The sequence below is a fragment of the Acanthopagrus latus genome, chromosome 19, assembly GCF_904848185.1.
Source record: "Acanthopagrus latus isolate v.2019 chromosome 19, fAcaLat1.1, whole genome shotgun sequence".
Taxonomy (NCBI): domain Eukaryota; kingdom Metazoa; phylum Chordata; class Actinopteri; order Spariformes; family Sparidae; genus Acanthopagrus; species Acanthopagrus latus.
In genome coordinates, this window is record NC_051057.1 from 3,150,745 (window position 1) to 3,176,123 (window position 25,379).

At 41.8% G+C, this 25,379-nt stretch overlaps 2 protein-coding genes and 1 long non-coding RNA gene across 8 annotated transcripts; 1 reads left to right on the forward strand and 2 right to left on the reverse strand.

Annotated features, from left to right (window-relative positions):
• steap2 (STEAP family member 2, metalloreductase) lies at positions 1 to 15,655 on the reverse strand. Of its 5 annotated transcripts, XM_037079553.1 has the most exons (8): positions 15,458 to 15,655; positions 14,183 to 14,301; positions 13,791 to 13,885; positions 11,362 to 11,810; positions 8,775 to 8,941; positions 7,368 to 7,895; positions 6,644 to 6,808; positions 1 to 1,595 (listed from the first exon to the last, which is right to left on the reverse strand). In XM_037079553.1, exons 4-8 carry the CDS (start codon positions 11,750 to 11,752, stop codon positions 1,302 to 1,304), a joined length of 1,545 nt encoding a protein of 514 aa, XP_036935448.1. In that variant the 5' UTR covers positions 11,753 to 11,810; positions 13,791 to 13,885; positions 14,183 to 14,301; positions 15,458 to 15,655; the 3' UTR covers positions 1 to 1,301. The 5 variants fall into 5 exon arrangements, with proteins under 5 accessions (XP_036935448.1, XP_036935447.1, XP_036935450.1 ...); XM_037079552.1 differs by lacking the exon at positions 13,791 to 13,885; XM_037079555.1 differs by lacking the exons at positions 1 to 1,595; positions 13,791 to 13,885 and adding an exon at positions 2,950 to 5,641.
• Positions 15,655 to 22,958, forward strand: alg14 (ALG14 UDP-N-acetylglucosaminyltransferase subunit). Of its 2 annotated transcripts, none has more exons than XM_037079570.1 (4): positions 15,655 to 15,897; positions 16,549 to 16,700; positions 18,030 to 18,152; positions 22,590 to 22,958. In XM_037079570.1, the coding sequence occupies exons 1-4, from the start codon at positions 15,753 to 15,755 to the stop codon at positions 22,818 to 22,820; spliced, it is 651 nt and encodes a 216-aa protein (XP_036935465.1). In that variant the 5' UTR covers positions 15,655 to 15,752; the 3' UTR covers positions 22,821 to 22,958. The 2 variants fall into 2 exon arrangements, with proteins under 2 accessions (XP_036935465.1, XP_036935466.1); XM_037079571.1 differs by lacking the exon at positions 15,655 to 15,897 and adding an exon at positions 16,273 to 16,410.
• On the reverse strand, positions 22,902 to 25,340 carry LOC119008865. Its single transcript, XR_005071574.1, has 2 exons — positions 25,214 to 25,340; positions 22,902 to 24,924 (listed from the first exon to the last, which is right to left on the reverse strand). It is a non-coding gene; the product is annotated as an uncharacterized LOC119008865 (long non-coding RNA).
• Between the last annotated feature and the right edge of the window lie 39 nt (positions 25,341 to 25,379).

Sequence of the window (25,379 nt, forward strand, 5' to 3'; positions counted from 1 at the left end):
TAGATTATCCATCACAGTGAATATCACATTTTGCTTTATTTCCTGTTACAGTTATATAGCTTACTGCTGCATGGTAGTGCTTTCACTTGGTGACATGGTGTTGTTCATTGTGTGAGCTCATGAAAGGAGAGTCAAGTACATTTACTGGTGACTGGTCATTGGTAATCCTCCTGCTGTGGGAAACTGCAGTGTCTTACGGTAACATACTGTGTACAAGATGACAGGGCATGTTGAATGGCAAAGATTTACATCAGCTCAATGTGACATTTTCAGAGTAACAGCACTGATTGTAATGGTACACACAGACCTAAATTCACAAAAAAGGACCTTGTCATCTGGCATATACGGTAAGTGTCACGAGACTGCACCAACTGCATCAGGTCCTGTTATCAGCTTCAGTTGCACTGCCTGCGTTATCCATCACGAACAAGACAGTGTTTAAAAACAGAAAATTCTTAATCGAAGCCATGGATCTCATTAATAAGAATGGGACATATATTCATATTCAAAATATTCAGTCTTACATTAATACAGGCAGACAGAAAAAAAACAGATATTGCAGAATCAAAAAATAAACATCAAAACTTGGCAGTTTCCAACGTGGCATTGTCACTGTAACGAAGAACTAAAGGACATAATAGTAACAACTGATAGAGCCTCTGTGACTATACCCTAGAATGGGTCTGAAACTTTGGATCCAGTGCTTCTCTGCAATAAAAAGTGACTTTTCATCTGACAATCCCTGCCAGTCTCTATAAGAAACCACCTACATCTTTTAATCTTTGCCCCCGTAAATGCAGGCTTCCTGTTATAAATATGTATTCTCCAGCCTCCTTGACATGATTGTGACATGATCAGGGTTATTTTCCTGGACCTAAAGAAGCTCCCCCAGAGCCACAGACGATACTGCACTACGGTTTTGATAGTCCAAGCAGAACTAGTACCGTACAATAAACTTTATGTGTAAAATTGGTGAAGTTGCCCTTTAAAGTAATAACGAACACTCACTATCTCAGTGTTATGTCTGCCGAAACATGGGGAGCAAAGTACCTGGAAAAAAACAGGCATACTGTCATGGGAAGAATATTCAGTTTCACAGCCTAGATGGGCAAACAGCAACATGATAGTAATACAAGGTGGTCACTAGTCAATCAGAACAGGTATAAGTAATAAGTACACAAGTACACAATTCAGTCTTAAAGAATGAAACTGTCCCTCCAATGAGAATCATATGAATAATTAGTGTTCAACAAAACAGATAACTATGGCAGTATATGTGAAAATCCCAGTAGGGGAGTAGATCACATGATGGTAACTCTCTCAGGTGAAACCTGGACAGCAGAGCCCACCGGTTCCAGGCGCTGGCACCGATACTGACTGCTGTCCAGGCCCCGGCGGATCTGGTGGAGCTTGCGGGCCACACAGGGGAGCAGCATCAGCACCTTCCCCATTATAACACACACTGGCAAGGCCAGCGCCACCACAAAGTTGGGGGGCAGGTAGAAATGGTAGGCCTCCTCCTCGAAGGCTCGCTTCCAGCCAAACAGCAGGCCGTGGAAGGTGGCGATGAGCAGGGCGATGTATCCCAGAGTGGACTGGAGCAAAGACAGTTCAGACACACGACTCCAGTTTAGGCGACACATTTACATATGAAAAAACTTCATTCACTCTGTGTTACACACAGCAAACTTACCCCTTTGCAGTTTGCCATCTTAGCCTTCTGCTTACTTTACTTGTTTCAGACCATGCGGTGCGTTGTGGGGGGCAGCAGGGGTACGTGTATGAGATGATAGTTGGATGATTTAGCTATATTTATAGTTCATTTAAGGCATTTTAGGTGCTTCAGTCTGAAACTAGCAAGCTAACTAGGTAAATGACATACTCATTGCATCCATCAACAACAGCATGTAACACCTGAGCAGCTAACTTATCTAGGATGTATTTAAATGATACTAATACTAATGCTATACTACTACTACTACTACTACTACTACTACTACTACTACTAATAATAATAATAATAATAATAATAATAAGATGTTGTGTTTATTTGTCTTCCCTAACCCTAACCCTTTTTTACATTCAAATGTATTTGAAACAGAGCACACAGCTGTGGTCACAAGTCTACAGCCACTTGTAGAGGAACATTTCCACCACTCTCATGTTTCTGCGATGGACTGAGTGGAACACAAACTACCTTGACACAAAAACATTAATGAAGTTTGGTTTAATAATCAATTTAATTTAACTTTAGGAGGGCCACTCCAAAACCTCAGTTCAGCCTGTTTGATCCATTCCTTTACCACTTGTGATGAGTGTTGGGATCATTGTCCTGTTGAAACACCCAACTGCACCCAGGAGCCAGTCTGCTGATGATTTGAGGTTTTCCTGAAGATTTGGAGGTAATCCTCCTTCTTCATGATTCCATTTAGTTTCTTTAGAGCAGCAGATCCACTGACAGCAGAACAGCCCCACAGTGTAATACTACCAGCACCATGCCTGACAGTAGGTGTGGTGTCCTTGGGGTGAAAGGCCTCACCTCCTCTCCTCCAAACATATTGCTGCTCATTGTGACCAAACAACTCAGTGTCTGTTTCATGTGACCACAGAGTTTTCCTCCAGAAGGTTTTCACTTTGTCCCTGTGATCAGCAGCAAACTTCAGTCCAGCTTTAAGGTGCCATGTCTGGATCAAGAGCTTCTTTCTAACACAGCAGCCTCTCAGTCATGTTGGTGTGAAACACACCTGACTGTGGACACTGGCAGCTGTCTTCCAGCAGCTTCTAAGTCATTGCACCTCTTATTTATATATTACGAAGAATTACATTTACAGTATCTTATTTTAAAGGACACACTATGGATTGATATACCTAACCTAAAGACAAATTGTATCTTGTCAACAATTTTATACAAGTAATATTCTTTAAGTTTAAATCAAACAGTCAAAAATAAAAAAAAAACAGCTCCCTTTTCCACTGTACAAACACTTAATCTGAGATAATAACATCAATCGTTTTGGTTGACTATAAATGACTGAAATGTTTAATTCAATCTGATGACAGCAAAAGACTAAATTGAATAAAAAGAGTTCAGGACTTTCAACAGTTTTCACTGACTAAAACTATACTAAAATATCCAGACTTTTAGCCAGCTTGGCAAAGAAAAAGTGGAAGAAATTAACACTAACAGGCAGCAGCAGCTGTGACATACAGCTCATGACAATCGTTATAAGGCACTGTCCTATTTTTTCTTTAAGCCATAACATAATTGGGCACAGATTTGTTACATATCATTTTCCTGTGTGATTTATATTCATTTCTCATTGGACAAGAAAACTACTAACACCCAGTAATACCTGGATTTTTTCTTCAATGTTGTTTAATGACTGGGAGTCATATGAAACGTTGAACAGTGTTCATTCGTAACAGTAGGAGCCTGCAGGGAAACATAGGTACAGCCACCGTGTGTCCAATGAGACTCTCGCCAGGTACGGCAACGCAGTGTGGTCAAACAGTATAACACTGCATCTGCCTGCATCCTCCCTCTTTAGCTTTGGTCCTTAACCAAAATAGTGTAAGAAAAGGTAATGCTATAGAACAGAATACAAAATGAGATACATTAACAATTCAGGCTGCATTGTCATCAGTATTGTTTTTGTACTCTGCACTTCTTTGTCAGCTGGGCTTTGATGCTGGCTGTTGTCGGTGCAGCTGGCTCTAGCATCTGTTTGCTGATAGGCAGAGTTGTTCGAGTCCGTCTGGACAAAAGTCTCTGTGCAGGTGAACCGGGGATCTTGTCCCATGGCATGTTCCTTAGGTTCAGCAGGTTCAGACAGAAGTCTGTTCCGTCTAGGTTTTTTTTCGCACTCCTCATTGCTCTTTCGCTGAGACCATTGGACTGAGGGTATTCAGGACTACTGGTCACGTTCCAAGATCTGGCAAAGTCACAGAAGTTTGGCTCTTAAACTGGGTGCCATTGTCTGAGTACAGCTTCTGTGGTATGCCATGAGTCGAGAAGTGCCGTTTTGGCTTGTTGATTTCACCCAGGGATGATAAACTGTTGAGCTGGTCGATTTCAAACCATCCGGAGTATGAGTCAACAAGCACAAGCTAATGTTGGTTGTTCAAATATTCATTCAAATACGTCTGTAGCAACAATAGACCATGACAGATCGGGAGCTGCATGTACTTTTAGTGGTTCTTTTTGTTGGTGAGGCTTCAGGCTGTTGCAGATGCTGCATGCCTGAGTAGTGGTCTCAATGTCCTCATTTAGTGACAGCCAGAACACACTTTCCCTTGCCCTCCTTTTCGTGCGATCAGTGCCTGGGTGCCCTTTATGTAACGCTTTGAGATATTCAGAATGCAGCGATGCGGGTATGACTGTTCTGCATCCTCTCATGATGATGTTGTTTTCAACACAGAGTTCATCGCGGAAACCAAAGAATGGTCTCACCTGTGCAGGAATGCTACATGAACGTCTTGGCCGAAGCTGGAGAGTGTTTGGAGGGTCGTGTCCTCAGCTGTGTGTTTCCTGAGTTCCTCGAGCCGCTGTGGGGAGATCAGCTGAACTGCCATCGCTTCAAAATCATGCTGCTCCTCTTTTTGAGGGGACATGTTGCACATTGGTGCACGTGAAAGGTTGTCAGCCAGGTAAAGGTGCCTCCCCTTCTTGTAGATGAAAGTCAAGTTGAATTTTTGCAGCGTTGCAGACATGCTGGGACTGTGTGAAAGGATTTGTTAGGAATTGTAACCAGAGGATGGTGGTCAGTTTCAATCACAGCTGGTTTACCATAGATATAGTCATAGAACTTGCAACGTGCGAAGACCACAGCTAGTAACTCCTTCTCTATCTGTGCATATCTAACCTCTGTTTGGGTCAGTGTGCGTGATGCATATGCCACAGGTTCGCCTGTAGGCAGGCAGCTTCTAGACCGCGTTGTGATGCATCACAGGTGAGAGTCACTGGTTTTTGCACGTCGTAGTAATGAAGCACAGGTGGACTGGAGATGCACGCCTTGAGTTTGTCAAAAGCTTCTTGCTGATGCTGTGTCCAGTTCCACACTATTGGCTGGCGTAGTGGTGTTGACAGTTCACTCAGGTTAGGAATGAATTTCCCCAGATAGTTGACCATTCCAAGGAAGCGTTGGAGAGCTGTCTTGTCCTCTGGGGGTGGCATTTCACCGATTGCTGTGATTTCTGTCCGATCAGGCTTAAGTCCTTTGTCTGTAAACACATGTTCAACATAGTTCATGTCTCTGAGCCTGAACTTGCACTTTTTTGGATCAAGCCTGAGCTTCACTTGTCTGGCTCGGTCCAGCACCTTCTTTAGGTTTTTGTCATGCTCCTCTACTCCATTGCCACCCACGATGATGTCATCCACAATTATGGCACATGGATACCCTGCGAATATTTGTTCCATGGCTCTCTTCTTCGTGTCATGTTTCATTTTGCCCTTGAATTTGCCACTGTGCTTTATCTGCACGGCATCCACGCTGGCGGTAGTTGCATGCTTTGTCTGCGCCGGCTCCGGAGAGCTGTCCGGGGGAATGTCACGCTGAGTGGAATACCACTTCTGACGCCATGTTGTTTAATGACTGGGAGTCATATGAAACGTTGAACGGCGTTCTTTCGTAACAGTAGGAGCCTGCAGGGAAACATAGGTACAGCCACCGTGTGGCTGAGAGCTCAAGTCCCGGTGTTAACTCTCCAGCTCTCATGAGACTCTCGCCAGGTACGGCAACGCAGTGTGGTCAAACAGTATAACAGCGCAACTGTCTACATTCAATATTTAAAAAAATCACTATTAGTATCCTGCAGAGGTCGTGGGTGTTTCATCCACATAACACTTTTATACCAGAATTAGCCTATATATGAAGGTAAAGCTGCTCAAAAAGGCTTTTCCTTGGACGAGTTTTCCTTTCTAGTTTTTTCTTTTTCCTTGTGTATCACGTTTGTCATCATAAATAAACAAAAACAAAAAAACCTGTGACAACGAAAAAGTTGTATAAAGCCAACGCCTTAAATTCAACAGACGTCATAACATCGCTGCTCAACATGTGAAACTCTCAAAAGAGATCAGAAAGAAGATTTCTTACTCTGTAGCTACTTCCATCATCAAAAACTGATGTGTCTATCAGAATGTTATTAAGATTTTTACAAAACCTTATCTTAAGGTCTCTGGATGCAGTCTGATGAGGTCTATGGTCCACTGCTTACTACTCTTCTCTGTCTAAATAACTTTAAAGGAGGCTTAATACAGCTTTGGTAGGGGTCTTTAATAAACACCAGTAGACAGCAATTAAGCATAACATTTATATTTGTAAGCCCATGCAGATCGGGGAGTCTTCTATGTTTAAATACAGACTGTATTCCCATATAAAAGACAGTATATGCACAGGCATATTACACTTCTGCACACGACATCCTGTTTCCCTGATTTTGCATTTGAGACATCGAACGTGGCACACCGGAAAAAAGAAAAAGAAAGTCAAATCCATCCACTGGCAATATGAAAGAAATCAAGTTTTAGTGGTTTGAAACTTGCATAAACATGCTTATTATCATGTTAAAATGGTTGTAAGCATCCTTCAAAGTATCAAAGTAATCCAGTGTTTGTGAACCCCTGCTCTATACTAGATGTTTGTACCTGTATGAAGCCAAATTCCCTCCAGTTGAGCGTATTGCTGACAGAGGGGATGGAGGTGATCGCCAGCAGAGACAGAAGTCCAAGGCTCATGATCCCAAAGGACACGTACATCTCCACCCTCCAAACCTCCTCCTCGTTCCATGCGTTCTCCACATTAGCATGAACCTGCCAACACATAGGACGTTCAAGATGGAATTCACCACAATCATCATCTTTCTTTCTTTTTTTTTTGTTTTATGCATGGTCACAAAGAATTACTGTACTGCTCTGTAAAATTTCAGGGACTTGGCGAGCCAGTTGATGCTCATTCACCCATTCACGCACACACACTCATGTTTCGATGCATGTCATACTGCGCAGGGAACTTGACAACCGGGAGTAATTTGGGGACCAGTGTCCAAGCTGCACAAGGACATTTGACATGTCAAAAAGTAAAGGGGTGGGGATCAAACCTCCAACGCCTTGGTAAGTGGATGACATAGTCTACGTGTGAGAGAAGAGAAGATGGATATTGGTCTGTCACTGTGTGTTCAGCCCACAGCGGACAAGGTTAGACGACATAGTGAGGACAAATGCTTGAAGCAGGGGAAACCTGAGCCTGGCAATTTCATGTATAATGACATTTCTCAAAATGTTGACATTTGTCTTTCATTTTTGTAGATACTGCAAGTTTTGTGTGGGTGGAAGGTAAAATTTTGAGTATCAATGTGGACACCCCACTGACCTGCTGGTAGGCGGTGTTGAGCAGCAGGTACCTCTCAGACCTCCTCATGGGCAGACAGAGGCTGTAGAGAACGTGGACAGCAGCCAGGAAGAAGCTGAGCAGGCCCAGCTGTTTCCGGCTCTGGAGCCAGCCCTCCAGCCAGTGTGGGAAATGCCTGTACTTGGTACCATAGTAGAGCTGGTGGGCAGCCGCCAGCTGGCCTGCCAGGTACACCAGGGCCAAGAGAGTGATGGCAACTGTGGGCAGTGTTCGGTTCACCATCTCCATGGGAATCTTGTAGAAGTCACTCTGCTTATATTTCACGTAAGGGTGGATGATATCTCGCACAAAAGAGTACGCAAAAAAGAAGATGGAGAGGGCCACAGCAGCGAGGACGGGGCCCTTCCAGCCAGGAAATAACTGTATGGGCATGTTCTCAACGTCTCGCGAAGATGACAGGGTGCCCATATCCACAGGCTGGAAGTTGAGATGGCGGGCAAGCTCCATTATCTGCTGTCTAGCCTCCACTGAGTCACTGCAAATGAACACCTACACAGAACAGTGAGACGGACTGCTTAAGTTGCAGTTGCTTTAGGAATGCACTGAAAGCCTTTTTTTGAAATATTTATAAGAATAAAATACTATACCAATGCCATGTACATTATAAGGTATTTAAAAAGATTTACATCCTCTCTAGGAATCAGCTGGCCTAGGGTTGAGAGCCACAGAGAAGGTAGGGAAGCACTAAGAGCCGGAATAAAACATTGGTTTTGCCCTTTCGTGGGATTTCTGGGCAATAAGATAACATGAATTCCTTTAAATGCATCTCAGAAGTTACCTTATATTTTTCCTGCATCTTTTCTTTCATTCAACATTTAGGTCAACAGGTTGGTATTACAACCTGGTGGAATAGTATTTTGAGCAAATCTGTGGGTGATTTGAAAGAAGATTGAAAACCCTTGTTATTACAGATTATTTGGACTTTTAGTTTGAAGTCCGTCTGGAATTATGTTGCCTTTTCAGCCTACATTTTCCTTATATCTACTCAACGTGACACCATTTTGCATTTGTTGTATAATTTGATATTATCTACAGACAGGCAATGTCCTAAATTTCACACCCACTGCGCTCAGACTTTGGGTTGCTACCATCTGGCCATTCATTCATTCAGGGTCCCAAAGGCCCACCAGAACATATACAACAGGTATGTTATTCCCCATACAATACTGGCAGTGAACACAGAATGACTGCATCAGGAAACACTTCTACCTCTGGTATATAACCTGTTTCCTGCTTTTGACTCATTTGCTTTACTGTATATTTGTTTTTTATTGGTATGCCGTGCTTTTGTGCCTTTATGTACTTGTGTTGAACATTTCCATTAAAGTGGACAATAAAAATTACAGAATAGAATTAGTTTGATTTCACCTGTGTGCTGGCATCTTTGGGGCAGCTCTGCTGCATAGCCCAGGCTGAGATGACATTGAAGCCTTTAACCACAATGGATTCCGGCAGCAGTGAAGCCAGATATTCAGCATTAGACTCCGGATACTGGTTCACCCTCCTGTTGTTACTCACATCCACTAGGATTTTGCCTGCAGGACAAAAAGACAAATACACATGACCTCTATATTATGAAGATCATACTAAGCTTGGGTTGTCAACTACAACTGCAGCGGCACAATAGGCCTCTGTGATGGCCTCTGAGATAGAGCAGTGACCGTCTGTTACATATAGTATACCATATAAAATCAAGGGTGTAGGTCTGATTTTGACATCAGTGGGGACATAGCCAGTCACCCCCCGCCCCCCATTTACTTCAGTCATAGTACATTACATTACATTGCATTATACTGCAAACCACTGCATTAAACTTTGCATTATACATAGATTAACAACAGCTGTCTACAGCTGGACCAGTTTCCTTAGAAATAGACCACATTATATAATGAACCACTCTCTATGATTGCATGTGAAAATATGCAGGCAGGCAACCTCACATTTTTAAAGTTAATAATTACACATTTTATATTTTGTGGAAAAACAAATGTACATTTGGATTACATTATAGTGTTATAGCCTATGTTGAGGTCTCACCTGTGACTCCACCTGGCTTCTCCCTGACCTAGCCTACAACCAGGCAAGACTGCTGCAGCACCCTTATTAAATAACACATGATGCCAACCTGACATTAACTTTGTGAATGCATTACCTACTGTACATAAGCAATCAAACATATGCATTAAATCCTTTAGTGTAGCACCATGTCAAATGTACCTGTAGCCCTGAATCTTCCCTATATGAGCTACAACCTGGCCGGGGTTCCTCTGTCACCTGATAAATACAATACTGATGCTGTGAGAAGTGACACAGCACGATTCAAATCCTGCAGAAGATCAGTAGTATTCACTAGGCCTACTTTTAATATTACAACTAGCTAACACTTAACACTAACACTTGCCGAAGTGGGAAAGGATTTAATGCTTTGAGTACCGCATGAGGCACATTTTTTTCCCTTCAGCCTTAATGTTGGCGTGGAGATTTCAACCATCTTTTGAGATTGGTATTTACACCTCCATACGGTCTATACGCAATTCTGCGCCTATGTATAAAATGCTCTTGCATTAACCAGGCCTACACTCACATGTAGGGCAGCCTGCAATAGCAACCATGAAGGCTGATAAACAGTATATATCTTGTTATCATGCATGCAATAATAAGGTATAGGAATAAGTTTAGAACATACATGTGGAAGGGACACAACTCGCACTTTGCAAGATTTCAGAGCAAGACTGTCTCTAGTTACGAAACAGATCTTATAATCTAACGATCTATCTGAAGATATCATTTCCGTAACATTGTCAGACACTTGGAATAACAACCTCAGCCTGTCAGTGGCAAAAACAAGAACTTTTTGTGGATGTAACTGATAGTTAGAATTTCCTCAAAGATTACATTGCAGCCACCGCAACATGTTGTAGCTGCCAACCAAGGGAATATACAGGACCACTTCTAATACATTTGGTTAGTGTGAGTCATTTACACAACAGAACATGTAAATATGCCAAGGTTAAAAAATACCAGAACCTTCCCTTTAATCTTATCTGGGCGGTAGGTAGATGGTATGTCTCTTGCTTAAGAACAATCTATTGCGGGACATGCGAATGTCCCTGCACACGTGAAAATAAAGCAGCAAACTGGCCAACATGTTTCAGTAACACATAGTTAGCTGAGTAGTTTGCCATTATTGATAGGTGCCACACAGTGATTTAGTGTGACATGACTTAGCTCACATGATTCCAAGGAATCTTGGGCAGACTATCAACAAAGTTGTGTAAATCAAATGTTCTCATTTAACAAATGTCTATAACCTATAAGTTATTGGACTTGTGTTAATATGTATTTTCAGAGACTGGCCATGAGGAGCACCTTCTCTAGTGCATCTTAAGTTCAGCTGAGACTAATTAGAGGCTTCTACAGTCTGAGACAGTCTGTTCGTGTTGCTTCCTCTTCGCGTGACGTTACCACTGCAGCTCAGCAGCCGAACATTGTCTTGGGAAACATGAAGAAGAGATGCGGTTTTAACTCCAGAAGATCCTCACTGATTAGTCTGATTGTGGATTTCGTCCCTCTTTTCTCACACTGAAATCACACTGAAAAAGGACCACTACATGGCCAGTGTGGGAAGGCTGAGCGATTACGGTGGCCACAAAATATTTCAATGTAGTTTCATGTAGTTTATTTAAGACAGAAGAAAATCAGAAAAGTTCCTTGACTACAGAGAGAGTGACTATAGTGTCACTATAGTGTAGGCTGTGCATCAGAGTAATCAAAGAGCTTACAATCCTACTAGCCTAAGTCTATTACTACACTGTATAATTGAAAAAAAAAAAAAAAAAAAATCTGCTCTTTCATACACATGATCTTATCTTAAAAAAATGTCTTCTTACCAGTACTTTAAACTAGCATTAGCAAGTGTGTGTGTGTGTGTGTGCGTGTGTGTGTTGTGATCTACCTTCCAGAAGGTGTTTGAGGTCCCACAGGATAGAGTAGTGCTCACGGCGGATTGCCAGAAACAGAATGCTGGCCTTCCCGACAGCATCTTCATGGTGCGTCACATCCACCACATGGGGGAATGACTGGGCGGCCATTTTGGGATGGCGGCTGCCCACCACCACATGGAAGCCACAGCGCAGCAGGCGAATGGTCAGGCACTTGGAGAAGTCACCTGAGCCCAGGATGGCCACAGTGGGCTGGGCAGGCAGACGAGCAGTCCCAGCATCTCCAGCTCCGCTCTTCATGCCGTTGCGGAGGAAACAACCCCGGGCATGGTGGAGGTGGTGGGAGGAGGAGGCTGTAAGGAACAAAGGGCTCCTGCAGCTGCCCATCATAGTAATGGAGTCCATCCTTCCTCCCTGTCACTTCCTCTTCAGTGGTTTTATGCTAAGAAGGATTTCAGTGGTTCTAGGAGGTAAGAGAAAATGTAAAGCAGGTGAGAATTAAAGCAACATTAACAGATGAGATTTTTTGGAGAAGTCATTTGAGGAGTCCTACAAATAATTGGCGCCAAGATTTCCTGTGGCAGGAATGATGAAATCATTCAAAGCGATCAACAGAGGCCTCCAATGAATGCTACAGATATTCAGAGTTGTTGCCTTTCATTTAATGAAACTTTAAATGCACAATTTATCACTTCTCATTCAAAAAACAACTACCGTGGTCGTTGACAGGATTTCTGGTGAGCGCTGAGTTTAGTGAGAGGTTGCATTCAAACACACATTTGACACTGGTGATTGTAAAAAAACACACACAAGTGGTCAGACACAGCCAGGCCCACAACAGAAGGCGCACCAATGGACAGGCCATAGGTTATGACCAGGTCCAGGGTGCGCCCCCTGCTGTGGGTCGGCTGCGTGACATGCTGATAAAAATCTAGACAATGTAAAAAATTCTCTCAAAATTGGATCTGATGAATTATCTATGGGTGAATTGAAAAAAATGGTTATTAATATTCTGTTATAATTTCTATGGGTTATTGACAGTAGCTCTGAGAATTCACTGTTAAAAGAGGTGGACTAGCGGGGTGGTCTGTAGACTGTCATACAGAGGATGGGGGGGCTGCTAAAAACAAAGGCACGGTATTCAAATGATTAATATTTGTTAAAGAAGACTTCATTTGATTTGATTAACATGGTGTCTTTAGTGATTGATGCCGTTCCACCTCCATTTTGTCCCCCTCTTGTAGAGAACAGAAAGTTAAAATTTAGTGGGGAAGCCTCAGTGAGAACAACAGGTGCATCAGTGCCAAGCCATGTCTCTGTCAGGAGAATTCTGTCTAGGTTGTTGTCTAAAATTACATCATTTATGATAAAAGATTTGTTTAAAAGAGAACACACGCTGAACGTGGGCTCATCATGTCTTTTCAGAGGAATGTTAAAAACACAGTTTGGTCTAAAAAAAGTCCTGGGTGCTTATGGCTAGTGTGTATGCTCAAGCATAAAAATTTGGGGATGATGTTTTTTTTTTTTTTTAAAGTTTTATTCCGATTATGTTTAGTCTCATTCATCTCCCTCCTTCCTCGCTCTCTGACTCTGTCCTCAAATTTATAATGGCAGGCGACCAAGTAGAGTATACAGTACATTTCCCTTGAGTAAACTTGTAGATTTCTCTCGGTTTGAACATTGCTGGAAACATCTGGGACGATGTCATTACACATCGCAAAATATGGTCTCATTGGTTTTAGACGCTTTAATGCAGAAATCCTACATATCATATTTTTGCCATTAGCAAACCATTTGCTCACAACGACACCAGTCAGTTTCACAATACAAATGAACGTAAATGATGTTTATTTAAAATGACTGAAAACTAAATCATGCTAACACAATATACACCAGCAACTTTTCTTAAATTACAGTGGCCTGTTTTCTCTTTGATTTATTTTCAGATTAATTAATATCTGATTAAATATGTTGGTAGGATGGTAAATCGTGTACTAATGAGTTATAGATCAGTTAAGTAGCCAGGTTATGGCTGGACACATCCTCCAGGGACCATTTAGGCTTAACTCCTGGACAGGTTCTGCAGTTCTGAGGCCAAGCTGTAACTTTTAAAGTCTTCCTAAAGTTGGGCATCATTTGCATCTGGACAATGTCCCTCATTAGAAAGCACTAATATTATTCAAGGACCGATTATGATGAATGCCTAAACATCTGATATGCTGCTTTTCATTACACAGTACTGGAACTGCCCTAAGGATCACTTCACTGTCACTTTGACTGTAGGCTATTCTATTGATCCGTGTAGCGTTCTGCATTTAGTTTGTTAGTTTGTAAGTGCTTGTGTCCGTGTGTGCGTGTGTGTGTGTGTGTGTGTGTGTGTGTGTGTGTGTGTGTGTGTGTGTGTGTGTGTGTGTGTATTGGGGGGCGGCGGTTGCTGTCCTACAATAGCTATCCATCATCTGCTCCAGCAGCTCGGTGAAAGCCGATCATAGGACATCCATCCTCCGGGAGCAGCTGCGTCTCCTCCTGACCTTGTGCCTGCAGAGACAGTGGTGCGTTGAAGGACGCGGCCGTGTGTGTGCAGGCAGCCTGTCTGTCTGTCTGTCTGTCTGTCTGTCTGTGTGCACCTGTAGCTCTGCAGCACCGCCGCCGCTGCTGCTGCTCTTCCATGAAGCCGCGCAACATACACAGCGGCTGATGACAGCACGCACACACGTTTACTGATTCACACTTAACGCTGACACTGAGACAACACACACACACACACACACACACACACACACACACACACACACACACACACACACCGTATGAGCGTGATGGTGTGTTACCCACCTGTCATCGAGCTTCGCAGGGATGATGCGGTTAACGCAGAGACGTGGACCAGCTGCTAGCTGCCATCCTGCTCCTGATGCTGCTCAGCCTCCCGTCTGAACACGTGCTGCATTCACGTCCTGTAAGGAAGATTGGACATACCAGTTTCCCTCCAATAATGTGTCGAGGTTTTGCATAGCCTGTATACTTTCAGTATGTGCTTTTTTTGCTTTAAATAAACCAGCAGTATTAAAACGCAAAAGGTCAACGTACAGGCAAAGAAAATGTATAAAACACTACAGTGAAAAGTATTGGGTAGTAACATATTCAATGTAATCATATATACATTATCACAGTACAAAAAGTAAGTGCCTATTATCAGCACACGTTAAATTTAAACGTACATAAATAAATAACACATACATTTTAATGTGTGATTAGATTGTAGCCTAGTCACACTGTGAGTGATTACTTTATTGTTTTATAATTACGTCTTTAAAATACAGCAATTTAAAAAAAAATCGTCGTCATTCTTGCCGGTATAACTTTATTCTAACTGTAATACTGGTGATAAATAAATAATTCGTACGAGTGTATATTATGAAAAATGCATTTTGTTTTCATTAGAAATGTTTTGAGGCATTTAAAGGGAGACATTTGTGGCAGCAACCATCGTTTTTAATATGAGATTTTGAAGTGCGCCAGATTGAAAAGTCATCCAAAAGTATTCAGATTACGTTACATTTTGTGTTGTTTAGTCTGTTTACTAATTACAAAATTGCGATGTTATTTCTGTCAGTAACTGACTACATTTCTGTAGTAATGTGATCTGACTCTAACAGTACTCAATCTGAGCAGAATTAAACTATAAAATACAGCGCAACAAAATAAATACACCAAATGATATGATCAAATTATCAATATCCTGTATATTTCCAGGTTATTTCCACGTAGATAGATAGATAGATAGATAGATTTATTCTGTTCTGCACTATTCCACATTTCATATTACAACAGTTAACATGTTTACAACAAATGCTGATTGATTTTGTTTTTTCCAGGTCACCAGTAAGTGCTGATAATGGTAAGTTAGATGCACAGAAATGAAGAAGAAATGATGGAGCACTGACAATATATATGTAGTTAATATCGGCAGTGCTGGGATGGGTGCTGCGTTTAGCTGGGGGCAGGGGGCAATTCTGCTTGGGGCCCCTTAAAGCCTGGGGCCAGTGTAATGTTTGCAGTATATATTTTGTACACTATCCTTATATTTAAATGCACACACAGAGAATGTACCTCACTCCAGTGAAAGCATCCTCCATGCCCTGGAAAGTGAGTCTCGCCAGAATAAGCTGGTTGGCAACAATTGCAAATCAAAATATTGTTTTCAGTTTTGCGGTGTTACACTGTATCCTATCAGCTCATAACGGTATTTTTCACATCATAATATTTTAGCGTCCAACGATGACTTGAGGCACTCTTTGTAGCTACGCAGCTTGAAACGAACGTCTGCCTGAAAGCCTGAATTCAGGGAATAGAGACGGCAAATACGCTGCAGCTGTTTTTGTCCTAGAGAGCCGCCGTAGCCGTCATGGCGGTCCTGGTAGGAGCTGTGTTAGCTGTTCTACTTACATGTTTGCTATTTCTTATCAGGTTATATATTGTTTTGAAAAGTGGACCAAACTATAAGCCTGGAACGAAAGGTTCGGTCGCTGTTCTCATCGTTGCGGGTTCAGGTCCGTTAACGTTCATGACACTCAATTACATCCATGTTACACGATGCCTGTGATATGTGCTGTTTTTTTGTGTGTCATAACCAGTTAACATAATTGGTTCCCGAGTCAGTTCTTATCACGATAGCGATAACTTGTACTTCCAAGCGTGCTAGTCATTGTTTTAAATTGTAGCGCTAAAGGGCGAACAAGTGGAGCAAAGTTTCCCCGGCCTGCCATTAGCCGACTTCCTTAGCTTCCACGCTAACGATGCGTATGATGCCGGGCTGTACCAAGGTTTTGAGGAGATAGGGGTGTAACGTTAGCAGTATATGGAACAGTCCCGATTTTGATCTCGTGCAAAACATAAAAAAAAGTTTGACGCTGCTTACTCTTTTTTTTTTGGCTCATCTCATCTCATAGTAATGAGGCGAGTGGATACACCACATGGCCAGAATTATGTGGACAGCCTCCACCTTTTAGGCATTTTGTTACTGACACAGTAAATCTGAAGATATTCTATAAAGATGCTGAAAGGTCTGTGACAAAAAATTGGAATAATGAATTTGTTCCATGTGATTAGTTAGTCCGAAGGTCGTTGCCTTGAGCTCTGACAGGGCTGGCGTTCACATGTACTTTCATCACGTTTAACAGCGTGTCTTAAATGTTGTCCAGGTGGTCACACGTCAGAGATCTTGCGGGTAATGGAGTGCCTCTCTGCAGCCTACACACCTCGACACTATGTCATCGCGGACACTGACAGGATGAGTGAGGAGAAAATCTGCACCCTTGAAAACTTAAACCGACACTCAGACCGTGACCCACAGGTACACAGCTGGGAATACAGGTGTATTTGGGTGTGGATGGTAGGTGGGTAGGAGTATATCCCTGATTCTCTGTGCAGACCATTTTACATATGTTATATATTGTTTTGAAAATAGAGAAAAAAACAGATCCTCTTTTCAGCAAGTCACATAAGTGTATATTATATATTACATACATAAATGTTAAATGACGTAATACTTTGTCAGAATCAGGGGTGAATGTGTGAATGTGGACATTGCAGAGCAGTGTGCAAATTAACACCAAAAATCCAAAGTTGTCAGTAAAGCCGATGAAAGATATAATGAACAGTAACCCATAGGGTCTGTCTGTGGCACAGTGTGAATGTGCACCAGCAGGTGGCATGAGTGCACTTGTCACCTGTGCTTCTATTTCTCTGGCACTGATAATCCTCAGATGTTTTCCCAGACTCCTTTTCTTTGCCATTTTACCTTTTATCGAGCAGCTTACAGGACAGACGTGGATAGAAAATATTGGGGAGAGGGGGCTGACACAGTGACATGCAACAGATGTACTCAGTCACAATGTTGTGGTTATATGGTTCGCTGAATGCCCCACAAATGAAATTTCATCCATATTTATTGAAAAAATTGAGCTATAGACAGAAATCTCACCAAATATCTGCATGGCTTGATGTCAGTATAGTATAGGTGAACTGAACCTTTATTGTTGTGCGGAAGTGTGGACTCACTGGAAAACTCTAACAATGAGCTGGTGAGCACCTGTGAAGTCTGAGTTATGAGAGTTGAAAGTCAGTTTATCCAAATGAGTTCTCACTCAGTAGAGTGCTTACCTCCCAACAACCCTCTTTAATTCAGTCAAGCCTAATCCAGTATCACATTTGCTTGTCCTGCATCACTCTAAATTTGAAACCACCCATAACCGCTTAACCATGATTTAAGATCAGTGCTTGTGTAACAGCGACCACTAGGACAACAAACAGTGCAGATGGAGTCATGATCTCCATTGTGTTGTGGAAGATTAATAGATGTTTATAAAGATCTGCATCAGACTGTACTCACTGATAGATAGCAGACACCTAAATATGGCTGACGTATTCCATCAAAAAAAATCCTGGATCCGCCCCTTTTTCCAGATCTGCACCCACACTTAATGTAGTTTATTATAGGCCAAGACCCATCCTCCATCCAACTGTCTGTTCAGTACTTTGTGTGCACTTCTACTGACAAACCAGCGAACAAACAAAACCTTCATTGTGGAGGTTAAAATCTTTCTGATGAATCTGTATTTGTTGCAATGAACGCTGCAGCATCTCTGAGCGCCCCTGATGGACATTTGTCCTTGTTCCCCAGTTCACCATCTGTCGGATCCCACGGAGCCGGGAGGTCCATCAGTCTTGGAGTTCCTCTGTTATCAGCACTCTGAATGCTTTGCGGTTCTCTCTTCCTCTGGTGTTCAGACTCAGACCTGATATGGTGAGTGCCCCCTGGTAGGGAGGGTCTAACTGACCTTGACACATACACAAGACTAAGAGTCAGGATAGCTTCTATATCTGCAGACTGTGAGCATTATTTTCCTAATCTGTATCTTGTGAGTCCCTCGTCTTTGTAGAGGTGCGATACTAAACTGTTTAAGTAACGCTTTGAATATTGATTTACACAAACCCATTCAACTCCGTCTAGCACTTACAGGCACCATATGTAGATATAATAAGAATATGAACTCGGAAAAAATCTTGACTTATGAAACTTTACAACAATGCTGACATTTAACTTGGGTTGCGTCACAAGATCATGCTCATTGAATTATACTTCCTCTTTCTCAAATAGATCAGCTTTTGAAAGACGTTCCAAGTAGGTATTAACTATATCAAATTTAGAACCGTAAAACTTAATCTGTGCTGAATGCCATTGATTCCATTCAAAACAAGTGTTACAACTGGTGTAGTTTTACGTAGAATATCTACTGTATATGCAGGAGGAAATGCAGTTTTCAGGAGTATGTGGCCAACATTTCCACATGCTTTATTGTGTTTCACTGCATGCTACCACACAGCTTAATTTGACTCTTTTCTTCAGTGGCTGTATAGTTACAAGAATGTGGTGAATGAGGAACAGGTATGAAGAATGCTGCTTGTCCTGTTTTTATATGCTGCAACACACAACGATGGAGAGTTGAATGTTACGTGGTTTCAGGTTTGCTGGGTCTCGCCTGACAAGTGTTTCATTGTAAAGACATCCCAGAGTCTTGTGAGATATTCTCGCTTTATGTTTGTTCCTTCATGGCGCAATTTCAACAACCCACACCGGGTATTGCCAACTCCTCTGATGTTGATATGTGAATTTGCTGCAACAGTATGTGCAATTCTATATTGTGATGTCTGTTTTTGAACTATTAAATATCTAACAAATGTAATGTGTAATTCACACAGAAAGCCACGGTACACGTCATGATGATGATGTCGGTGTTTTTTTTTTTGTTTTGTTTTTTTTTCCAATTAGTTTTTTTTTTTAAAGTGAGCCTTACTGGTTCCTAGTTTAGATGTGTAATTAAGGGGTCTATTTATGTTTTGGTTAACCCAAGTTTTCGAGACTCATTTTGCTCTCCCTTGATTGTCATCCTTTTATATTGGTATGGTTTATTTTTCACTAAAAACGCTAACACTGGAATTAAATTTGTGCTATTCACAACATTGAAAATTACATTTGAAAACCTTATAAAACACGGTGACAGTATTTACAGGAACTTTACTATACTAGCAGGATGTAAACTTGCCGTCAGAGCTTAGTTTTTGTGGAAACTAAATAATCTGGGAAATGGAAACAACAGTAAGAACTCATTTGTCAGTTAAATAAAAATCCATCAGCTTCACCTCTGTTAAAGTACAGATAATGTAGCTTGGCTCTGGTATTTGTGAACTGTATGTTTAGCTGATCAGAGTAGTGAGAACAGATTCCAGAGCTGTGACGGGTCCCTCTGGATGTCTGTCCAGCAGAATCCTCTGGTTATTGGTGGCTGTTTGGAAACAAAGCTGGGGACTTAGTGCCAGAGCAGTCATGACAGGAATGTTCCAGTCAGGCTTATGACTGCAGCACTGCTGAGAAACAGTCATTGAACCCTCAGCCTCTCTCATTAGCATGGCAGTGATTCTGCCATAAGGGGACGTTACTGTTGCAGCTGCTGAGAGCCAGATCATCTTTAACCTGATGGGGACATCAGAAATTCCATCCTTTGGACCACATGTATAAGATAACTGGTATGCTTTATAGAGAGGTTCTGATTGCAGCAAACACTTTGAACTGCTGTGTCTCATCACATGAATTTGACAATTTGACAAGTGGATCAGACCTCTTGTCCTGGTGGCACTTGACTCACACATCTTCACAGGCGAGAGAGGCCATCACAAAACACATGAGAAGTGCATATATTTTGACATGGAATATAATAGACACGTGAGTAAAATGAAGAGCAAATTTAAGACTTTTACAAACATCTATTACCCTTTTGAAATTAAACTGTCAATTGTCAAGTCATATTCACATTGCCCAAAATCATAAAGTCATACATTTGCCACCAATGGCTTCACTGTATCATTATCTTTACACCCCAGTTCAGCTAAAGATGTACTTCCGCAAAATAAAAACAGGAAAAATGGAGAAATGGTGAAAAAATATATGAATGGCAACAGTGGAGGGATTTGCAAAAGGGAAATTCTCTACAGACTCATGGCCTCCACATACCCCCCCCCACCTAGGTTTTATTTGGTAGATGTGTGTGAGTTTGCTATATTCCACATGCCATCTTGGCTTTTTTTTTTAGTCCAATAAATACACAAGAAACGAAAAGGAAATATTCTTACGACCATACACCCTCTGAATTTTAAGGCAAAATTGATTATATAATTACCATTTAACTTACCATTAAACACATTTCATACAATAGCATAACATCAGCTCTGGTTTGTTCACAATAGACCCTTAAATGAGTTGTGTGTGAAAATATCCTGGCTGTACATGGCTCTGCTGTTGCTGGCCTCTTTGTGCTCATGGTTTAGCTGTTGAATGAGTCTGATGCTGAGCAGTGGCTCTCATGCTCAGTCCACACATCCTGCTCGGGCGCCTCTGCTGGCTATACTGCAGCCCAATGTAAACCGGTTAGAGCAGTGGCGCATCATCTAGTGATTTGGAATCCTGCCACAGCAAGTGCTGTTATACATTAACTATAAACTGTACCTAATATACAATAGGGTTTCTCAAGCTGAAATCTAGCGGTATGAACTGGGTTTCTAATTTATATGGTGAAAGAAATCAAGTTACCGTAAGAAAGCAGACTATAACCACATTACGTAACTCAATGTGAATCCAGTGCCTGGAAATCTGTGGGAAGGGGAAATGAGATTTCCATCCCCAGAATTCCACTTACTGCATTCAGAGAGCTCTTCAGATTGAACGGTGAAACCTGCTGATGTTTATGACTTATTATTTAGCTGAATTAACTGCACAGTGAGAATTTGGGAACTGACCACCCAAATTCACAAGTTAACAAGGGAAAGGTTTGTAATCTTCACGCTTGCATCCGCTGCTCCATGAACCATTTCATTTTATGGTTGTAAAGCAACCGTTCTTTCTCTGTTGAGCTGGAAGAACGATGGAACTGTTCTGCTTGGCGAATGCAGAGGGCAGGTCAGATCTGTGTAGTGAGCAGTGCAGAGAGGATATTACAGTGCTGTTTGGTCTGCACCATGGAGCTGCATGATGACTTCTCCAGACTTTAAAGCAGCTCTGTCTGGTTTCCTGTAAACCCAAACTCCTTCAACTCCCTCGGCCTTCTTCAGGCCGGAGGCCACTTCTCCATCACCGTCCCCTCCCCCTCTGTCTCTAAGTCTGACTGAGCTGCCTTCATTTTTCCTTCCCATTTTTTCACTCTTGAAAGTTAAGGGACAATTAAGTTCAGTCATGTTTGGGTTGAAATAGTTCAGGACTCTCTAAATCCTGAGGCTTCAACAACAAGCACACAGAGAATCATTTCCTGTATTATCCTTCAGCACTATCCATTTTGACTGATTGAATCATGTCATGTCTGTAGCCCCTCTTCACACATTGTGGGAGTATGCTGTGAGCAGTTCAATCAAAGAGGGATTTATTTTGCATCGGATCATTTCAAATTATTTAAGGGGCCTTGAGGAGGTGAATATATCAACTGTTTCAGACAAGAGAAAAAGAAAAGTCCCAGCCACTGTGTAACAGGACTATTTTAGCCTTGAGTCAAGGTTCAGCTATGATACAGGAAGCAACCAGTGGATTTTAATAATTGATGAATTACTCAAACTTTGTACAATATGGATAATAGAAATAACAGTTACCACACAGACACAATGAAATCTGTCGTCATTCACACTTTGGAATGGCAGTGGTCTGGTGGATAGAAGTCACCAAAGTCTACTGTGAGCGACTGAGAATAAGTGGAAAAAAGTAAATATTTTGAAGCTGTGTAGGTATTTGGGAAAAAACACATAATATCACGTATAATGTGTGTGTTGTTAGCCACACCCAAATATATTTGGTGTTCAGATTTTGACACTGGCTCAGATAGCCCAGAACAAAGCAACTGGAGACCACTGGGCAAAAGCAGAATCCCCACTGTGAGAGTTGTCTTTTATTATAGAAGAGAGGAAAAACAATTCAGTTCGCATTCTGCCTCAGTACTGGACACACAGGGATTAGACATATTGATCTTAACACAGCAAATGTGTACCACAGTGAATTGTTCCTTGAAGCAGTTTCTGTCATGTGCCATGAGACCTCTGTCACAGATGTGTTAAGCAGCCCCCCCGGAGGCTGCTTTCTATGAAACCTATGTCACTTCCTGGAAATGTGCTCATCGCCCTCATGTCTGTGTGTGTGTTGTTTCAGGTGCTGTGCAACGGCCCGGGGACGTGCGTTCCCCTTTGTGCGGCAGGACTCCTGCTTGGAATTCTGGGAATGAAGAAGGTCCTTATAGTTTATGTTGAAAGTATCTGCCGGGTGCAGACGCTGTCGCTCACAGGGAAGATCCTGTACCCAATATCAGATTATTTCTTTGTTCAGTGGGCCTCTCTTAGGGACAAATACCCCAAATCAATTTTCCTCGGACGAATAGTGTGAAAACTTTGGTTACACATTTACACAAATGTAACATCATATATGTTGAAAAGTTTATTGTAATGATCATGGAATAAATGTTTATTTTTTTAATCGCTGAGTTATGAACAAAATGAACATGTGTATCATGGCGGTCTTCAATTCCAGTGATTTATGCAGCTCTCACTTTTTCTGTGATGGAACGAGATGAAAACAAAATGCTTTGTCACAAAAAACATGAAGTTTGTTTCAATTATGAAGTCATGTGCCCAGATCTGGTACCTCAGAAATATACATACAGTAACTTGAATTATCGATTTAGGCGATTATAGAAAGTTGTGTCAAACAAATGTTCTTTGTATCGGGGCTTCTCAACTTGTTCTGAGTGATTCTGATCGGTAACAGCTGGTGACTTTTCTGGGTCTATTTTAATAGGGCTTGTTTGATAGACCCATTAGACTCAGCCATAAACACTACAATAGGAAAGTTGAAGGAGCTCAGCATTGATCTGAAAGTGTGCATTATTGATTTGAACATGTCAGGAAAGTCACTTGGAGCCATTTCAAAGCAGTTACAGGTCCCAAGATGAACTGTACAGACTGTAAGTATAAAGTACGTGGCACAGTTGTGTCACTGCTACGATCAGGAAGAAAACACGAGCTATCACCTGCTTCTGAGAGAGAACTGGCCAGGATGGTCACGAGTCAACCAAAAACCACCATAAAGCAAGTCCGCTATATATTAGAAGCTTCTTGAAGACAGCTGTCAGTGTTTACACCAACACGAGCTGAGAGGCTGCCCTGCAAGAAATGAGTCCTTGCTCCAGACGCGGCACCTGAAAGCTGGACTGAAGTTTGCTGCTGATCACATGGACAAGGTTCTGTTCAGCTTCGAGAGGAGATGGTCTGTCAGGAAGGGACTCGGGCTTACTCGGCAATGAGAAGTCAGAGACTGCTGTGCCCACATGTTCACCAAGGACTCTGTGGAGATTACTGTGATTTTTATTGTTGCTGTTCCCACAGATGCAAACTCAAAAACAGCTCAACAAGAATTGTATGATGTAATCCGTAGCAGTATGACTAGACAACAGGATGGAATCTTTATTATAGCAGCTACAAAGCCCTCCTAGGTCCTCACTTCGGTCTGTTTCCCTTCTTCTGTCTGTTTACTCACAGCTGATCAAGAGGGTCAAAAGTGTGGACGATTGGAGCTACAGCAGCCGTACTGGACTGTTTTGAGTGCACAGCCAAATGTTCAGAGATGCTGCCGGGATAACAACATCAGTCTTTAGGAATATACATCTTCAGTGATGAAGATGAGGGCTCTATCCAGACGTTTGCCGCTGTGTGCTTCCTTGTCACCTGACCAGACAACACCCACCCCAGTCAGTCTGTTCACCCTGCTGCCATCTGAAAAAAACAAACTCATATACTTATATTTTTTTAAAGCCTTTGTGTTGAAAAAATGAAAATGACTATACATTTACTTTGTATAAATCTCCATTGTGTCGTGGATAAATAATTCTAAATAAATAATTTGTTTTTGAATCCACATCCAACTGCACTCAATGTTAGACAGCAGCCCCCCTATAACTGTATGGAAGCTTCTTTTCAAGGAATAATGTTCCTTGTGGGAAGAATACAGATTTTAAAAAAGCCCCATAATGCACGATTGAATAAAGTGAGAACACATTTCTGTATCTGTCCCTTTATCCGGATCTACACCAAAAGATAATTAGGTGAAATCTGGGCCGAGACCCATCCAAATCTGTCCTGTAGTTGGTGTGTAATCCTGCTGACAAACCAGCAGACCAACAAAGACAGGGACCTTCCACCTCCTTGGTGGAAGTAACAAATTAATAGAATCAACCTTGTCTAAATTTTAATATTGACTGAATAGTCAATTAAGGAATGCAAACATTAAGTATTCCATTTTTTTTTTATGGGGGTATTTTTAAAAATATTGTTGGTGGCATTGTCACTGCCCTGTTTTGCTTTCTTTGTGCTGAGTTTCCTGTTCCTGGATAGAGTTCTGGACAGGAAGAGCTCTGAGATCATTGGTTGAACTAAACCAAAGTGGTTTCTGATGGAGGAGGAGACGTTTCTGATTCAGACGGATCCTTCAGTATCTGTGGAAAGGAGACACACAGAAACTGGTCCTCAGTTTCACCAGAAGAAGATCAGTGAACTGGATTTGGGCACTAGTAAAGTTCCTGGCTGTATGAACACACACAGATATGGTATCTACAGAAGCTATAGTGACATATGCCAAAGCCTGACATAATAAATTACAAACTCTAAAATTGAATATAGCTGTAATAACTGAAAATGCAGTAGCTCTTCAGAGACTTTCAATGGAAAAGATCATTTCAATGGGTGAATGTAAATGTATATGTATAATCATTACTGTATATTTACCTGCACCAAAGAATGTTGTGTCTGCTTGCAGCAGGATTACTCTCGCGCAGATTTCCATGAAACTTTAATGAAAGATGGGTCTCAGCCCTGAATTGACCCCATTGACTTTTTCTTGTGGGACAGAATTCTTTCTTACTCGCTTTAACGGAGGGAGGTTGAGAGTTTT